At 42.8% G+C, this 19,990-nt stretch overlaps 1 protein-coding gene across 3 annotated transcripts in view; it reads right to left on the bottom strand.

Moving 5' to 3' along the window:
- JAK1 (Janus kinase 1) overlaps nucleotides 1-19,990 on the bottom strand; it is a 124,511-nt gene that overhangs the window by 40,705 nt on the left and 63,816 nt on the right. For all 3 annotated transcript variants that reach the window (XM_084871360.1, XM_084871359.1, XM_084871361.1), the window contains 4 exons: nucleotides 11,881-11,962; nucleotides 9,337-9,535; nucleotides 6,661-6,784; nucleotides 1,592-1,745 (listed from right to left, as the gene is read on the bottom strand). In XM_084871360.1, coding sequence (XP_084727486.1) covers nucleotides 1,592-1,745; nucleotides 6,661-6,784; nucleotides 9,337-9,535; nucleotides 11,881-11,886 — 483 coding nt within the window. In that variant the 5' untranslated portion in view covers nucleotides 11,887-11,962. The remainder of the gene's footprint in view (nucleotides 1-1,591; nucleotides 1,746-6,660; nucleotides 6,785-9,336; nucleotides 9,536-11,880; nucleotides 11,963-19,990) is intronic.

The following is a 19,990-nucleotide window of genomic DNA, read 5'->3' as shown; positions in this document are numbered from 1 at the left end:
CCCTGGGACCAATCACAGCAACTTCTCAGCTGAAGTGTGCTCTCGCTGCAGCACAATCCACTTTTCTCTGTAGCAAGAAAAATCATCATCGACTTCAAACGTCAATAAAATCAAGCCCTCCAAATAGCTCTTCATCACACTTGGAGTGGGGGGAAGATAACCCTCGCCAGCACATACAAGGTTCTGTGTGGCCTGCCCAGTCCCCTGCACCAGTCTCATTCCCGTCACCCTCCAGTCCTTCTCCAGCCACACTGATTCTCCTCTCAGGGCTCACCCACCTCAGGGCTTCCCACATTCTCTGTATCAAATGTTTTCAACAGGAGAGATTTTGCCCCTGAGGGATATTTGGCAATGTCTGCAGACAGTTTGAATTGTCACCACTGGGAGGATGGTGCTCCTGGCATCTCCTGAGTGGAGGCCAGGAGTGTGGGTAAATGCCTGGAGGTGGTGCAGTCCCGCACGATGAAAAACTATTCGGCCCAGAATGTCAGCGGTGCTGCTGCTGAAAAGCTTGCTCTACGTGGAAGAGATCCTTTCCCTACTCCTCTCTTAGACGTGCAGACTCTTCTTATTCTTCAAAATTCAGTGTAAATGTCACCTCCTGAGGGAGGCCTTTTCTATCACACTATTGTAAGTTAGTCTCCCCAGAGCTAAAGCCTCCGCATATTATTTTTTTCCTTCATTGCACTGCTCACAATGTCTATGTATTACCTAGGTATCATTTTAACTGCCTGTTTGTTTGTTGTTTGCCCAACATGATGGCATGTCTGATGCTTGCAGAGACCACCTCTGCCTTGTTCACAGTATCTGCAGTGCCTCAGCAAAGAGTACGCAGACACCCGGTACATGTGAGCTGAATAAGCTGGTTACTATGAAGTCGTTGAAATAACAAAAATCTGTATTTTAAATTGAAAGTTGAAGGAACAAAAATAAGATGAATAAAAAAATCAAATTTATAAAATCATATGAACAGCAAAACGTTTTCAAAAACTACATAGTGTATAATGCATATCTGCTTGGTACAACCAGAAAACATAAAAACAAAAATATTATATGAATATATGCTTCGCGTAGATGCTATCTCAGGGTCATGTGACTTTAGATGATCCTAACTTCTCTCCTGGCTTTTTCCTAGTGTCTCATCTTTCTACCGCCCCTGACGTGGAGTGGTCATGCTCTTCCTCCCAAACGTTCCTGTGACTGCTGAGAAGTGTCCTCATCAGACCCACTGCACTACACCGTCCCGTGCCTACAGGTTCCCTCCGCGCTCTCCAGGAAGGCTGCAGATGAGAAGTAAAAGGGTAGGAGGCGAAGGGGGAAGGAGAGGAATGGGAACAGGTGAGGGGGGAAGCCCACAGGGGGATAAACAGCCCCTGGAACACTGACTTGCTGCCTTTCCCTCCACAGTTGGGGAAGTCCAGGGGTGGCAAGCACTGTCCATGGGAGAGGCTATAACGTCTCCTGGCTGTGAAACAACCAAAAAGGGAAGTATCCTAGCCCCCCACCAAGTTCAGCTGCATCAAGGAATCTGAACCCTACAACGCCTCCCCCATCCCATGAGCCTAGGTGCTCCTGGCCCCAAACTTCTTACCTGGGCAAACAGATACTCCAGAGAGCTGGCGTCAAGGAGAGGAGTTGCATCTGGAACTTTTTTTTTCTCGTAGCCATTTTTCTGCTTCTTTGGAGAATGTCGCCATACCGACTGCTCATTATCATTGGTCCCGTGCCAATTGGTAAAATAGAACCTAGAACGCAGTAAGATTGTGTCAGTTGTGGGAACGAGGGCCTTGAAATGTATGGGAGTCGTGTCCTGGTTCCACCTGACTTATCAGAACTAGAGGGTAACCCTCCAGAGAAGCAAGCAGACAGACAGACCTTCCGTCGTCTGTAGCACTTGGTTGCTTATACGGTCCTTCTCTTTTCATTCTTACAACACTTCCTGAAGAGCGTCCTGCCAGAGCCTCATATGACTCGGAGATAAGTGACTTCCTTAAGATCACACAGATAGCGCCTGCAACTTTCATGATGTCTTCCTGAACAGGAAAACACGCTGGCTGACGTAGAGGCTAGCCAGTGCCTCCCTTCACCTTTAATAATACCATCCTGCCTTGAATCCAAGACATTTCACTTACACTTTTACATTTCTGAAACCTAATGTCATCACACAGCCAAGGCGTACAGTTAATATGGCAGTGTTTCCTATTTCTCAGATTGCTGTTATTAAATTGATGATTTATCTTATAATAAAGCTTTAAAATGGGAGAAATAAATGATGATTAACTACTACAAGCACCAGCTTGTAGTGTTGCGAATTCAATTAATAAGCACTTTAGATGCAGAAAGCTATTTAATCCCTACAGAAACTATACCAGGCAGATTCCATTGTTTCTCTGTTCAGAGGAGGAAAACGGAAGTTTCTAAAGGCTAGGTGACCTAAGACCAGAAGCCTGCTCTCTTGCTGCCAGGTTCCTCAGTCACCTGAGAGAAGCATGAGTTCTGCAATGCATGAAAGGGAGGGGGAGCCAAGCTGACCAGGCTCCCTCTAGGCTGCAGGCTCCGCTGGTGCCTGGATCTCTCTCCCTGACATGCCCGTGTGCTCATGAAAAACAACACAGCATGGAGAAACAACAAATAACATTGCCTCCCAAAGCCACCTTTAAAGGAGCTGCCATTAAACTCAGACACCCATCACTGCTGTAGCTGCACAGCCCGGCACGTGCCAGGCCCTGTGAGGCAAAGGGTTCTCAGGAGAATCAGTGAGGTTCCCTGACTCCATGCTCATATGGCAATCAGTCAATCCAACAATGACAATGAAGTAACTCACAAGGGAACACATCTCATAAACAGGACTACACTATGACTGTCATGGATCCCCCACCCCCACCCCCACATACAGTTTACCTTTCCTCTACATAAAAATATTAAAGTTTCATTTTTATTTATTTTAATCCTCACCAGGGGACATGCTTTTATTTAGAGCACATGTGTCAAACACAAGGCCCGCGGGCCAAATCCAGCCCGCCAGGCCTTGCAATGTGGCCGGCACCGTGCTGTCATCACTGCACTCTGCTGTCAGTTTATGACATTGTCAGTTTATGACTGTTCAGTAAACCATTCGGCCCGCGATTTAGGCTGGATTTTAGATTTTGGCCCCTTCTCTGATTGAGTTCGACACCCCTAATTTAGAGAAACATTGAGTGAAAGTGAAACATTAATCAGTTGCTTCCCACACACACCGAACAGGGATCGAACCTGCAACCTGGGTGGTCATTCAGACAATAACTAGAGATCTACTAGAAGTTCTGGGGGTCTGCCCGGAAAGCGATCAGTAAAAGGGTCTAACAGGACAAATGAAGATGGTGGCTAAGAGCTTGTGCATGCTCACCATGTGCCCGGCACTCTATTATACAAAGGTTCAATGCAGGGCTCTGACAGGGGAGCTGGAAGGACAGGTAAATTCTGTTTGACAGTGCAGAGAACAAGGATTGTGTACAATGTGGAAGGTTACCTACGACAAGAGGAAAAAGGTTCTCAAGGATAGAGAAAATTGTTTGAAAGAGAAGCACTGAAGACAGATTTTCCCTAAAGCAGTCCAAGCCATGGTCGTCGTCTTCTACATCCCACTGAGTCTCTCTGGGACTGAGAGTCCTTGGACCAGGTGGAGCCAAGGGCCCAACAAACTCCTCTGGGCAGACTGTGGGAACACGGACATTCTCCAAGGCTGCTATGTGAGTCTCAGAGACTACTCTGGCTTGGGAGCCTTAAGGCAAGGTGTTCAGACAGCACAGGACAAGGGGATCAAAGACAATGTGCAGCTTCTCCACCTCACTGAAGTCTGAAGGGGGCCTAAAGCAAGGCTCAATCTCTAGAAATTGCCTCCAGTCAAAGGCTGTCAGCTTTCTATCTAATAAGGTGACAAAACAAGACAAAAGTTAAAGCAGTAACACCAAAGTCAACATCTTCCCAATTCTGTTCTAATAAGACAAAACTAGAATTACACTGAGGACAGAAATTCTACATCCCTTTTAAAATTAATTATGAAAATGTTCATCAAACTTGGGCCAAACACTAATTCCTAATATTATAACATGCTAACGGGAAAAAATAAAGAACAACATAAATAAATGTAGTATGACAGCTACCCAGATTCCTTTTCAGAATGATGTGGAGGAAAAATGGAGGGAGGGAGGGAAGCAGGGAGAGAGGGAGGGAGGGAGGGAGGGAGGGAGGGAGGGAGGGAAGGAGGAAGAGAGGGAGGGAGGGAAGAGAGATGGACAGGTAGACCTATTATCAGAGATATGCCTTCCTTGCAAGTTGTTGAGAAAATTGTATTACAGATGACTGCATATTCTAAGCTTATGTACAGATATTTTATACAACAAATTCTCTCCAGGTTTCTCTAGAAGTTTACTAATGGATACTAAAATTCATTTAGATGGGAAAAGGAAACATTTTTTCCTTAAAAAGGAATAAAGAATATGCTTGCCTTATATGAAGATATATTACCGTATAAAACAATAACTATCAAAATCATTATCTAAAAACAGAAAACTATAATTGAAGATTATCTCCCAAAATAGAGCTGAGATTCCACTGAAATAGTTGCCAACATTTATTTTCATATTACACCTTCTTTAGTGGTGAGATTGTAAGGTTTCGAAATGTTTGTAGTTTGTTATAATGCAAGTGTTTTAGCTTAGGGTGGGATCTTTTTTGCCCCAAGTTCAAAGAGCTGTGGTAACAAAGCAATATCCTGTTGAAGTGCAATGTCAGGTACAAAGTCAAGGTGCCAAAAATGAAGCGGCCATGCACTTCCTGGCAGCCAAGAGGCTGGGAGCAGGCAAAGGCAGCTTCTACAGGGAGGCACTCACACAACCGACAAAAATGAGTACCTCCTAGAGGCCTCTGTGCCAACAAGGCGATCCACTTCTTGTGTGACTTTGGGAAACTCACTCTCTCTTCTGGATACCAGTTTCCCCCTAAACAGTTGGAAGAGTTGAATTAGTAAACTCAGGTCTCTTCCAAGTTCTCCTTTTACCATTCTAGATTTCAAACCAAGGAGAGAAACCTAGAAGGAAAAGAACTGGAACTGTGACAATGCCCTCTTCCTAGATTGGGAGCTGCAAGCACATGTTTAAATGCTGGATCACACAGCAAGCCCCCAGGCCACAGAAAGCAAGATCACACTTTGAAAAACAAACCCAGATATTGTCTGAAGGCTCAGCTGGGTGGGGTGAATGTTTCCCTAAATCTGGGGCGTAAAATCGTGCTAACATCTCTTTCTCTCCTCATAAGGTGAGACCTTGGGTAAATACAGAAAGAAGAGAAAAAGTCAGCCCTAGGATGATTATAAAAGAAAGTAAATCTGGTTCAGCTCTGCTGAGGAAAACATCCAGGCCATTCTGGAATGGAAACAACTCTACGAACTTCCCTGAGGCAATAGTTGCTAAGATACTGTGGAGAGCACCTAAGATCCCGAGGGCCTTTCTAGCAAGCGCCTGCATCCCATCAGCCCCTGAGCTAACCTTAATCACATCTATGTTTGTTAAGATCCTTTTCAAAAAGTAGCCACTCTATTTATAAGATCCTTTGCTAAATACACATGTTCACTTGTGCTTAACTACAACCTAACCACCATTCTCCCAATTCTAGGTACAGAACAAATATGCTTATAAACTCAAGAATCTATTAACAAAGAAGTACTGACTATATATGCCACTTGGGAGGCTATGTGACATTTGACAAGGTCTATGATACAGGAGAAAAGGCAAATACCCATCTGAAGAAGAATTACAGCCCACTACACAAAGCCCAGGGGGTGGATTCGAACATCTACCCCGGGAACAAGGCCCACCTAGCATGTGCAAGATCCCACTGCAGGCAGTGCTTCTCAACCTCCTTAGCTGCAACTTTTAGTAAGAAATATGTTTTATCAAATGATCACCTAATACACTCATATGTACTATATGTCTCAAACAAATGCTTTCAAAAACAATATTCTTAGGATATGTATACACTGAGAGGCCAGATTATTATGATCTCTGAATGCATAATATCTGGCCACTCAGTGTGTGTGTGTGTGTGTGTGTGTGTGTGTACATTATATATATATGGTCCGGTGTATGAATTCATGCCTGGGTGGGGTCCAGCCAGCCTGGCTAGGGGTAGTTGGCTGGCCTGCCTGCTGGTCGAACTCCTGGTTGAAGGAACAATTTGCATATTAGCCTTTTACTATATAGGATATACACTGAGTGACCAGATTATTATGCATTCAGAGATTATAATAATCTGGCCACTCAGTGTAAATGCTGATATTACTTATACTTGCCTGCTTCTTTTTTAAAACAAATTCTGGTCACAACTTACTAAATTAAATTCATAACCATGACTCACCATTTGAAAAACTCTGCTACAAGACACTAATTTTATTCAAAATACCCTCTGCATCATAATGGTTTCTTTTCTAGGATGTGGCAGAGGAAGGTGGTCAAATTCATCTTGAATCGTATTCCAAAAACTGAAAAAAGTCCTTTCTCATACCAAGCAAACTTACGGCTTACAAATTACAAAAACGACTACAGTATTACTTAGTAAGTGACTCAGGCCTCTAGGCTAACCGCCATCCCTTCCCACACGAGGAAGCCAGGCAGGCACTCATACCTCATCCGGTAGTGGAGCCGGAGCGATGTCTTGTCGTCAACAGTAATGCTTCGATTTGGAGCATACCAGAGCTTGGTGCTCTCATCGTACAGGGCAAAGAGGTTGTGGCAGAGGGGAGAGATACCTGGGGAAAAGTAAAGAACATATCTAAATGTCAAAGATAGATATATTTGCATGATATATGCAACATAGGAAATTCTCTCATCCAGAAAGAATCTAGGTCACATTTGTATTCTCTGAGGGCAAATAAGACTTCCAAGCATGTTCAATCAAGCAGTTTTAATTATAATAATAACTATGGTTTCCAACAATATGTACTATAGTTCCTGGCAAACCAGATTTAAACCATTTAAAATGGATGTTTCATGATATTTCTCAGTGTCTACAACAGTCTTACCAAATCCTGCTTTAAAAAAGGCTGAGAGGTTTCCAGACCCTTTGCCTGAATTCACCTTGCTAATCAGTTGGAAACATTCTTGGAGTTTGAGAGGTCCCCAATCTGTCTCCTACAGAAAACATTTAAACAATTCTAATATATATATTAAACATTCAAAGAGGTTTCTGGAAGTAGCAGATAAAATCATGTGTTAGAATCAATAACCACAGTGATTTTTGACAGTGATTAAGATCTATTACCATTAATAATAAATATATGTAAGTACTTTGCAGCATTATCATAAATATGCAGCCAACTAAGAAGAAGCTACATGCTTAACAAAGGTGGTTCAATAAGCTCCCTTGCCTCCCCACCCCACCAACTGCTTCTTTCAGTACAAGACAGACCATACAGGAGATATGAAGCCAGGAAAGCACCTTTTCGCTCACTTCTGAGTCCAAGATTAACATTACACGCACCTGTAATCTAAAAGTAAGTGGGCACGGAAGGAAAATGATTGCAAATAATCATATTTCATGTGCAGTCAGGCCTCAAACTAAAACACAGTGAACTAAACCGAAAATAATGTGAGAATATGAGGTATCTGGTCCTTGTTTCCCAAATTAGACATCTGGAGTGAGACAGGCAGCCATGGGGACGCTCGCCAGCCCAACCTGCCTAGGCAGGGACTCTCCAATGAACAGGCTGAGTTAAGAAGCTGCAACCTCTTGACATCTCAATGCCTCAGCTAAACCCTCACCTCAGTTCCGGCTTCTCAAGTTATTTGGGAGCTACCCCTTCAGAACACTCCTCCTCGTAACAGAGAGGAGGGAGTTTAAGCTGCAAACAGCATTCTCTCCGGGAACAAGGGCAAATGACTTTTGGATCCAGTATTAAGAGAACTGTTTCAGGTATACCATTTTTTTATTCACAAAATGGCTTTTGTGGACTGGCCTAGAAACCCGGCCTTTCTTCAGATATTTGAGTGTGCAATCACATACATATTTAAGCTTAACTCATTTATAATCATGGATCAGTCTGTAATTCTCTACAGATCTGGTTCTAGTAATATTAGTATTCATAAATAGGAAAATCAAAGATATCTTTTTATATAAAAGTATGGAATAATAGCAATACTAACACTGCTGAGGGTTCAGTGTCAGGCATCAGGCTAACACACTCTACATTTATTATCTTTCAATTCTCCTAAGCACCTAATGAGATATTATGCATGCCATTTTACAAATAAAAGATACTGTGGCCTCCTGAGATTTAGTTTGATTCAAAGTTATTCGGTTAGTAAAATGCAAAGTTGGGATTCAAATCAAACTAGAACTACTGAGTAGGTAAAATAAGGAGAACTAAAATTATAAAAATTTGCCAAATGATAACGAAAAACATGGAAGAAATCAATACTGCCCTCAAACACCACTTATTATAATAACAGCTACAAGAATGTGGCATCCCGTGTTCATGCATTTCCAAAATCAATAAATTTCTGTAACATTCTCCTAAGTCAGTTAGAATAGAGGCTGCTAATTCTCCACAGAGTGGACTTAAATATCTACGTTTCTATGGCATGACTTTGTCATTTAAAAGCAGGTGGCAAACACGGCCAATGACTCCAAATCTAAAAGATAATGAAAAAGGCTTTATTTTGTTACTCAGTTTGGCTTTCACCTTCTGAAGGCAACAGGCTAAGTTTAGTAATATAAGCCTCTTTTTAAAAAAAAAAAAAATGGATTGTGTACATGTTCACAACCTCACTGTCCTTTTCACAACTTGGCAATCTGACCAAGCCACAAAGTGACACTATATTTCTCACTTCACCTCAGCATCACATCGGAGGTGGGGGTGGGGGTGGGGGCAGGCCACAGCCGCAGGATGAATCACACTTGTCAGAAGTTCTGAACATTATGATATAAGAGGTACTACTTATGGAGCCAATAAGTTTGAGCTTTGCTCATTTTAGTGCTGATATTCTTCGATTTCACAGACATAGGGGAAATAAAAACGAAGTCTTCACAGAGAGCAAGCATTGTCCCTGGGTATCCCACGGCTCATTAGTGACAGCAGGAATAAACCACTTTGCAACGAGGAAAGTGAAACTCTCAGAATTCAAGTCACTGGCCTGAGGTCAAGGGTAAGTAAGTGGCAGAGGCAGGGCCGAACCCCTGACTCCCAGAGTCCACACCTCTCTCTCCACTCAACAAAGCCGTCAGGACAGAGACACCCGGAAGGGCTTCTGGGATGGTGTGCCCCCGAAACCCGCTCCGGGCCAGGCAGCAGCCAGTACTCACAGCACTCCTGCGCCGCCCTGATGCACAGCTCCTCCGCCGTGTACTCCCCGCTGCCCAGCCGCAGGGGCTCCCTGTCCGGCAGGTAGAAGAGCACTTCCACCCCGGGCTCAGGGGCCTCCAGGTTCACCTCGGTCTTCTTGGAGCTCCGCATTTTAGCACAGAAAGCCATGGCATTGCAGTCCTCTTTGATATTTAGATACTGTAAGGAAAATAAGGCTGTGGTCATTCCGTGCGCTGAGAGCTCCGGCAGTAAAGGAGAGTGTTATGAAGGTGAGAGCAAGCAGAAATCTGTGGTGCTGGTTAAGTACCTCTCTCTGCCCCTTCCCTCCCTGAACATCAAATGCATCAGGGCTTGTGACGTGTGAAACTGTGAAAAATAATCTGTTACACATTCTAATTAATCATGTATTGTCAGGCCATATTCTCAAAAATCAGAATAACTTTAGACAGGTTTCAATTTATTTTCTCTATTTGCACACAAGCTATCATTGGAAAATGTGGCTCATTCTGGAACCACTAATGCTAATGATACTAGCATTGCTGCTAACTCGACTGGGATCATTTTACCTTTGAATAGAGCTATGGCATGAATCACGTCTTTTAATTTTATATCTCTTTCCCACTAAACTGCAAGCTCAGAAAGGGCAGGGATCATGTTTATCTATCCCCAAACCCCCAGAACTCAGCCAGGCTGGCTCTTACATAGTACACACAAAACGATAAGTAATTCATGTTCATAAACCACATGAAAATTAATCCAAGGAGCCGGCACCTCATGGGCAGGCAGGAGGATGGGCAGCACACTGTGGCAGAATTAGGGTGGGCAGCTTTGCTTTGAAAGGGTCAGAACTCTCTGGTGAGAAGTTTGCAAAAAGTCATTTATGTGAGTCTCCTAAAAAGGGAGAGCAACTAGGGTCAAAGAGCCAACCTCAGCAACCTAGTCTTGGACAAGGCCAGAAAGGAGAGGGAAACCCCTACACATTCTTTCTTCCCCTCACCCCAACACCAATGGCCTTCAGCTTAATTTCCCTGACCTGAGGTCACAGCTTTCCTCCTGCCTGCCAAGCCAGCCTTCACTGAGCCCCCAAAGTAATGTCTCTGAAACACAAGTCAGGTCCTCCAAAGGCCCCCACTATCTGCAGACTAATCTCAACGCCTCACAGAGCCCTCCGTCACCTGCCAGCTAGCCTCACTAATCTCATCTTTTATCACTCCCGGCCTCTTACTTCATGCCTCACACCCACAACGCTGCCATCTTCCTGCTAACTACCTCCACCCCCATCTCTACCCCAATGCTGTTTTTCTCACCTTCCGGACTTTGCTCATGCTGATCCCTCTACCAAAAATACCTTCCACTGCATCCCTTTCCTGGCAATTTTCTTTAGAACTCAGCTCAGATGTTCACTTCTCCAAGAAGCCACCTCTGACTCCCATCCTGTTCCCTAAGTTAGATGCTCTCTCCCACACTCACCTCCCTGCACTAACGACACCCATTCATGTGTCTGTCTCTCTCTTACTCGCTTGCTTGTGCTGTGAGTTCCCTTAGGACAAGGACTATGTCATTCATCTTTGTTTCCCAAGTACCTAACACAGAGGCTTACATGCTTGCAGAATAATCCAAGGAGGCTCCTCAAAACAAGACAAGTCACATGGAACAGACAACAGTCATGGTTGTCTTCACCAAATTCATGTGCTTGGTCTATTAGCTGTCTCGGTGAACTAAGACAATTATAGGAGGGGCGTAAGCTAGGTATGTGCCTCAATGCTGCAAACTGAGAGCCATTCAGTTTTACATATTTAATCTCTAAAATGAACCTGAAAACCAGAATCTCCCAGAAACCAGGCTGAAAGACTAAGCTCATAACTTACTTAGAGGTTCAGATCAACTATTACCATAAGCAAGAAAGTTCTAAAACTGAACCCTGATTACCCAAATTCACCCCACAATGAAAAATAGAGATGGAGAATAGAGAGCAGACTTTAGCTAAGTCTGCTTCATAGTGTGGATAAGCCTTTGTCCTGGAGGTTCTATACAGACATGGCAGGAGAAGACAAAGATGGTGTTACCCTTTCACCCTGAGGAGACAATCAGGCAAGCACACATAATTACATAGATACAAGATGTGGCAATGGGGGGGAAAATACAACCGACAATGTCCAACAGGAGAGAATTCCTTAAAATAATAGCAACAAAGACACCATGCAGCTTAGAAAAGTTGACATAAAGCTCTATGAACCAACACTGAAAGGTGTTTATGACATCCTACAAAATGAAAAAAAAAGCACAGTATGTATATGTGGTTATATACAGCTACAATCTGGAAAAACATATAAATAACAGTAGTGAATGTCAAGGAGGGTTCACAAAAGAACTTTAACTTGTACTTTTTACTCCCCAAAAGCTTTTTTTAAGGCAGAACATTCAACATTTGAAATGAACAAAAGTTAAAATACCGATATTTAGGAACTAAAGGATTTCAAGATCAGTTTCATTATTTTTAAAAGCTATTTTTCTTTTTGTCTTTAACATGCAAATGTACATACCTGCATTTATTCGACTGTCCAATGTCCCCCAAAAGCAGACTGGATTTTCTTCTCTACTTTCCAAAGCCCGTTCAAAGCTGAGCTGCACAAGGACAAATAAACAGATCAGCGGCAGAGGTAATTGCATCAGGAAAGAAGAGGACACTTTCATTAAGGGAGCAGCCCAAACCATAAGCAGGCAGGAAAAAGCATTTGGGAGGAAGAAGGAAAACAACAAAAAGCAATGATGAGGACACCGAGTGGACAGAGAGGCAGCTTGGGGTGTAAACACCAGAGAAGATGTTATTCTGGCTGCTTCAGAACGGAAGCCAGGGACTTTTGCTTCCTGGCGCAGAGTGCCCTGTCCAGTGCAAGAGAAGACTGTGCACCTTCCGTCAACAACCTCTCTCCCGAGGCTGTGAACAATAGTTTGGGACGCCCAAAGATGCACGCGCTTATTTCCTATTTCCATTTCCTTTAGAATTACCCTCCTCCCAAAGCGGTCTACCCGTGGCCTCATTTTAATGGTGAGCCAACATATGATATGCCGATGGGGGAAGGCCTAGGAATAAATCTGACGATGCTTTCAGTTCCCCAAGTAGTTTTTGAGCCATTCTTATTTGAAAGCTTAGGTAGCAGATAAAGCTCCCATGCTACTCCTCAATCTTACTACTTCAAAGCATACTAAACAGAACACCAGCTTGGTTCTGTAGAATTAAAGTGCCTGGACGGACACACACACACACACACACACACACACACACACACAGCTCTGTTTTGTTTTAACAACTTCCCTTGCTGTTTCTCACAAACTCTCTTTTTTACCAGTAGAATCAAGCTACTGTTGCAAATAAGGAACAACCACCCTTAGTGATTTGAAAGTGGTTTCCAAGTTAATACAGGTTACTGCCTCAGTTTCCTGTCTATCACCCAGCACATGTTATCAGCGTGCATCTTGAGGAAGAGCACTGTCCCAGTGTGAGGTGGCAGAGTGGCGGGGCGCCGGAGGTAATGACGTGAGGCCGCAAGGCTGCCTTTCCCACAGGACCTGACAATCCAAGTGGGAGGCGACACAACGGAAAACATAAAAGCAATCTAACATCAATCGTGTGTGTCACCATGGCATCTTCTGTACCTCTAGCTAACTCTGGGACTAACACTGGTGACAGCTAATTTGGGAATGCTTTCTGCAATGGATGAGACTTAAGCAAAAGTAACAATAGGAGGCCAAGCAGGGAATACAAGTATGAATTTTGATGTGACAGCTTTGACGTGGCTATTTTAACATGGACAATTTTAACACGGTTCAAAGAACAGATCACAAGACTTTTAGCTTTTAAAATGTGATACAATCAATTACTTTAAGTGAATAGATACCCTGCCCTGCATCAAAACAGCAACCTGAAATTAGCTACATGCTAATGCCTTGCTTCTGCTCAGAAGCAGGGTTTCAAATGTCACGTTTAGGACACTCAAGAATGTTTGAACAGTTCTAAGTGCGAACAACTGAGCTATATCAAGAGGCCACAATGAAGAACAAGAGAGATATGGTCCCTGATTACATGGAGTTTATGGTCTACAGGACCAATGGAATCAAACAAAAAAGCACAGAAATGGGTAATTATAAAGAGCTTAAAATGCCCTGAAGGAAAAGGAGAGCTCATGTAAGAGCAATATGTTATAGCATGGAGTTCAAGAGGGAAGTAATATTGACCTAAGTTGCAGTGGGAATCTAGGGAGGTGGGGAGAAAGCAGTCTGGGTGAAGGATTAGTGTGTGCAAAGGCCCTGTAAGAAATGAGGAACTAGTCTGGTCTCTCCAGCTGCACAAATAGAAAAATCTCTCCAATATTCCTTCTTACACCTGGACAAAGACCAGCACTAGCTAATCTATAGGCTTGCCAACAGCATGTTGGGGACTTTCTACCCCAGATTTCTTGTAGCGAGCCACTGTAATCTGTTGCTGAGGATAAATAAAAATTAACCAGATGAGCTCCATGCTTTCAAGCATTAAGAAGCCCATCGTAAACCAGGAAAGGGACACAAAATCGGAGCCTTTCAGAGCAGGAAGAGACCTATAAGTTCCACCAGGTGCAGGCTCTTTCAGAAGAGATACAGCATAAAATTTTAGAACTCACGAAGCATTTTAATATGCACCATCAGATCGAGCACATGTTACTTGAATTTAGGAGCTGTGGGGTTGCTCTGGGCCTCATGTAGGATTCGAGAATCAGTCTAAAATCACTAAGATTCTTCTAGAATTAGGGTTCTATGAAAACATGTAATCAAGCAGAGTTTGGTGTTTCCATTATTCTTTTTCCACAGCAAGCAACATTATATTGGAATCACATTGTACCTAATTTCCAAACTGATCGCCAGTATTACTGGACAGGATAAAATGGTATCAATTTGTGATGCTTAGCTTAGAGAAAACAAGATCAGCAACAGAATTTCTAGACAATATGCATTACTCTGGTGCTTTATATGCTGATTCAATAACAACAAAATCACTACTCTTAGGAAACTGACATTCTAATGATAAAAATGTTAAAAGCACTTAACAGAGATGCTGCGCATCATCCTAAGTGCTTAGCCCTCGGTCTGCTGATCCAGTTCTTGTGCAATGACAACTGTCCTCACTCAGGATAACAAGTGGTTTTTGGTGCTACAGCATTTGTGTAATGGCTTCTTTCAAATAAACATTTTTTTCCAAAACAAAAGACAAAACACACAATATGACCTAGCTACTAATTATTACAACAGGTAGGAAAAGAGCAAGATCTGTTTATAAATACAATACTTTGGATAATTCCAAGCAATCAATTCAAGCTTCTTGCTACAGGTTACAAAAAGAGAATCTTTTAACGGTAGAAAAACTGACCAGATGGAATCACACAATGCCCTATAAAACAACATGATTCACTGGGTTTCATTCTCAACGCAGATGAAAACAATGAGGCTCAGAAAGCAGGACGGATGAAAGTGAGTAATCAAAAGGTTTTGATGATAGCAATGAATTCATCCACCCTAATCCTACATAATAAAAGGCTAATACACAAATTATCCCCTCCACCACGAGTTTTTTTTTTTTTTTTTTTGGGGGGGGGGGGCACACACGCACCAACTGCCCACGGCCCCTCCCCCTGGCCTGACCCCACCCATGCACAAATTTGTGAATGGGGCCTCTAGTTTACTTAAAAGAAAACGTCTTTTCTTTCCATGAAAGAGGACTCATTTTGTGGCTCAATCTTATAGATGCTTCTTAACACTGGGGGGGGATTTTGTAGATTCTCAGAGGTTTTTTTTTTAATTTATGAAAGTCTCATGTGAGTGACAAGTACATCTGATACTTTCTGAGTGAGGGAAAATTAAAAGAAAAAAAAAAATAGTCCGGTGAGCCTGAACAAGGACTAAACTGCAATAGCTGGGATATCACTATTTTCCAAAATGCACAATTCCAAAATATCTACTTCTGAAAATACTGACGCCCTCTTATATTTTCAAGGACATCTTCTGAAATACAGGTATCTGTATAAAGAAAAATATACAATTAAATTTGTAATAGTGGAGAAAAGAAACATAAAGAGACCATATAAACTCACAAATACGACCAAAAGCCACTGACAGATTTATATGATGAAAACAGACTAGATGACAGTTAAAAATCAATGACCATCAAAATATAATACTTTGGTTACCTGACTGTTTTTACTAAACAAACAGTTATACTTCCAGTGAATTACTTTATATATGCATTAAAGGAATTAAAGCCTTTAATCTCTTAAGTAGAAAATACAAATAAAATGTTAAAGAATTAAGGTATGAACTTGGGGAAATTTTTAAGAAATGTTATTAGAAAACATCCTGAAAAGAACCAGAGTCATAGAAGCATTGAACAGACAGTCTAATCTATGAGGGAAGGTGGGGGGGAGGGAGGGTAAGGGGGTAAGAGATCAACCAAAGGACATGTATGCTTGCATATGAGCATAACCAATGCACACAGACAATAGGGGTGTGGGGGTGTAAGGGCATGTGCTGGGGAGTGGGGGCGGCCAGGGAGAGGTCAATGGGGGAAAAAGGAGACTTACATTATTAAACAACAAAGAATTTAAAAAGAAAAGAATATGTCCTGAAATCAGCTGCTTAATACCTTAAGAAATTGTAAGATTAAAGATATAAAGCCTTGTCCTAACCAGTCTGGCTCAGTGGATAAGAGCATCAGCCCACAGACTGAAGGTTCCCAGGTTCGATGCCAGTCAAGGGCATGTACCTTGGTTGCAGGCTCAATCCCCAATAGGGGGCATACAGGAGGCAGCTGGTCAATGTTTCTCTCTCACTGATGTTTCTAATTCTTTATCCCTCCCCCTTCCTCTAGGTAAAAATCAATAAAATGTATATATATTTTAAAGATAAAAGTGTTAAACCTTAAAAAAGTATTTCAGCAGGCACCAGTCTTAGCGTTGGTGAAGAAAGTAATACAAAAATACAAGCTCCTAAAACAAATAATAAAATAAAATACAAGTTCCTAGAGGGCAGGGATTTTTGTTTCTTTTGTTTAGTGCTTTATATATTAAGTGATTAATAAGTAGTAAAAACAGTTGTTCAATGAAAGATTAAGGTGACAAACGAAGCAACCTATGCAATGGAAACTTCACCCTAATCCAGGTGCGTGGGTTCTTAAGGATTTGGTACACAAGGCAGGAGATGTGAATGTGTTCAGAAAGGCATTTAAGTGCTAAAGCAATATAATATAGGCTTTATGGCAGAAGATGAAGGTGGGCTGTGCACTTGCTCAGAAAAAAAGAATAGGAATTCTGAACAAAAGCCAGGTCACAAATCAAAGTCTTGTTCACAAGTCTCAGATGACACAGAACAGCAGCTAAAAGCATGAGCTGGCGTCATCCAGGCCTGAGTTTTGGGTCCCACGCTCCCCACTTACGAGCTATTGTAATCTTAGGCCCGTTACTTAACATCCCTAAACCACAATGTTCTCAGCTTTAAGTGGAGGATAAAATAGGGTATCTCTCACAGAGCTGTTAAGAGATGCATTAATGCACATAAAGCGCCTAACAGATTTAGCAGGCAATAAGCATTCAGGTTTTGGGCATAATTTCTGTTAAACTGATTAAAGCTTGATGGCATTCAGTTCCAGCCAAGAAGAACGAACGTCTTATGCATGGAGCCAGGCACCTGTACTTAATTCCCATAAAAACCAGGAGAGGTTTTGGGCTAATCAGTGGGAGTGCCAGGAGTCAAATATGTGACTCCTGGTTCCAAGGATCTTGCTCTTCCCATAGGAGGAAAACCAACGTCTTTAAAATGCCCCATCACCAACACCATTGTCTTCTCGGGCCCCCCCCCCCCCTTTTTTTTGTACTTTTGATAATCTCCCATCCACTTAGGAGACTGGTCTCATTCTGAAGCCCTTCCTTCCAGAGACTGTCATTAAAAAAGCCATTAAAATGCCCCAGCCTTGCCTGCGCTCCAGCACACAAACCAAGGTGCTGCTCTGGTACCATGACTGCAAGTGTGGGGAGAAATCCTGGTGGCCCTGGCACAGGCCAACCCCACGAGGGCACGGAACCTCCTAACACACACACACACACACACACACACACACACACACACACACACCAAGACTTTGCTTCCCTTTCAGCCGCATCACACGGGCTTCACGCCCACGGCAGCTTTGAACGTGACTTGTGTCTGTTGCTCCCAATGCTTTGCCAAGACCCAGAATAACTGTTCTGATGAAAGTATCACAAGATACTCTGCAAAGCTGATGGATTCCAGCAGAGAAACTAGATGATATATTGTAAATACAAAATCTGCTGCTTTTTACCGTAAGCAAGTCTCGATTATGGCTTTTCTATATGCCACTCCTGCCACACAGAATAACTCACTTATGACTATAGCAGCAATTCCAGGAATACCCCAGAACCGTAAGTGCTGCTGCATTTACAATAAACTTCTAGAGATGCTCAAACAATCAATGACAACTCGATGGGCCAGGGCTCTCTGTGCCGCTCCCAATGAGCCTGCTCTCCCTGAGAGGGTTTCTGATCAAAGTAAATTTAGTACTTTGCTTAATTAAAGTCAATAAGTGTCCTTCCTAAGAACTGCACTGTATCAAGAAGCTTTGCTACTTTGTCTTTTTCTTCTTTTAGCACTGACACAACCATAAGGCTGTTGAAGGGCACAGAATAGTGGTAGCAGAAATGGACACACCAAACATGGAGGGTGGGGAACAGTTTGTCATCTTACGTGCTTTTAATCATACTTGCACCATCACAATAAAACCTTGCACTTTACTAAGAGAGCTTGAAAAGGTTTTCACATCTATAACCACTTTTGAGTCTCACAGCCTCTTTCACAGATGAGAAGATTCCGCTTTAGACTTTCCCACGGTCAAGTGGCTAGCGAGTGGCAAGACCAGGCTCAAACACACTTCTCAGCCTCCTCCTCCCTGCCCTTTAAGTTTGGCACACTTCCTTAGGCAAGGCACGGGAGTTTGGGGGGGATCTAAAGAAGTGCCCAGATTAAATCTAAGCTCACCAAATCCTTGCAGTATACTAATAGCTGGCAAGACAAACATATACAGGGGAACCTCAAAAAAGCAGATGTGGAAGAGATGCCGACAGTCAGGCAGGAGTCTGCCAAGAGTGGTTTGGCTCAGTGGATAGAGCGTCGGCCTGCGGACTGAAAGGTCCCAGGTTTGATTCCGGTCAAGGGTATGTACAATACCTTGGTTGCGGGCACATCCCCAGTGGGGGTTGTGCAAAAGGCAGCTAATCGATGTCTCTCTCTTATCGATGTTTCTAGCTCTCTATCCCTCTAACTCTCCCTTCCCCTCTGTAAAAAATAAATAAAATATATTTTTTTAAAAAGAAAGAAGAAGAAGGAAGAAGGAAGAAGGAAAAGAACTACTACAGGAGTCAAGTGACCAGGGAGAGTAGAATCTGTTTCCAGCTTTGAGGATCAGAGAAGATTTTAAAAGACAGAAAGAAAAGGTGCAAGGGTTCTGGAAAAGGGCCAGGAGGAAGGAAAACAATGAGGATGGATGAGCAGGATGGCATATGTAGACCAGGAGGGATCCTGCAGGAAAGAGGGCAATGGTGGAAAGGTGAGGGACTGTGGATGGAGGGCAGGGTTGGTAATCGAGCTCCCTCCTGTAAGGAACAAGAGAAACTACCCATCAGAAAGTGGCCCAGTTCTAGCCCAGTTCTGCTAGGACCTGCCTGGTCTAGACCAAGCCTCTAAAGCAGCAGTCGCCAACCAGTGGTCCGTGAAGTCCAAAAGATTGACGACAGAAGCTCTAAAGCTCTCTGAGCTCAAATCCTACATACAAAAAGTACTTATCTATCTATATAAAAGCCTAAGTGACTGGCTGACAAGCCAACCAGCTGACTGACCACCAGGAGACAGACACTCAGTGCAGGAGTAGAAACCACTGGCAAGGAAACAGACTGATGAATCTCAGAGGAAAAGGGGGATGGGGAGGGCGGGAAGAGATTAGCCAAAGATCTTATATGTATACTAGAGGCCCAGTGCACAGATTTATGCATTGGTCGGGTCCCTTGGTCTGGCCTGTGGGTACTGGGCAGAAACCAGCTCTCTGACATCCCCTGAGGGGTCCCAGATTGCGAGAGGGCACAGGCCAGGCTTTAATATCTGTGTGACATTAGGCAAATCTTTCAACCTATTTGAATTTTCTGTTTCCTCTGTAAAACTGAGTTAATAAAAGTATCTACTTTATAGGGTTGTTGTAAAGGTTCAAAATTTCTCTAAACCTCTTTTTCTAAAGTAAGTCTTTAACTGGTACACACTTAAAAAGCTCACAGCTCATTAAGAAATCAGTGTCCTGTGAGTAAATGCAAGGCTTTAAAAACCTTTTAGATTAAAAAAAAAAAAAAAAGGACAAAAATCCACATATATTACAAATGTCTGAAACTATATTATGCTGCACCTGACATTAATTTTTCATTAACTTGTATTTTCAAAATGTCATGGTGCAAAGACATCGAACCTCTTGCTGATGAGCCATATGACAAAGCCTTAGGTACCTCACTAAGTAAAATAAACAAAAACTCATCACACAGCTTGCTGGGAAGAAAAGAATACAAGATGTATCAG

The sequence above is a fragment of the Pipistrellus hanaki genome, assembly GCF_964339955.1.
Source record: "Pipistrellus hanaki genome assembly, chromosome: 2".
Taxonomy (NCBI): Eukaryota; Metazoa; Chordata; class Mammalia; order Chiroptera; family Vespertilionidae; genus Pipistrellus; species Pipistrellus hanaki.
The sequence above is the reverse complement of the archived record's forward strand: the minus strand, read 5'-3'. Positions and strand labels throughout refer to the sequence as shown.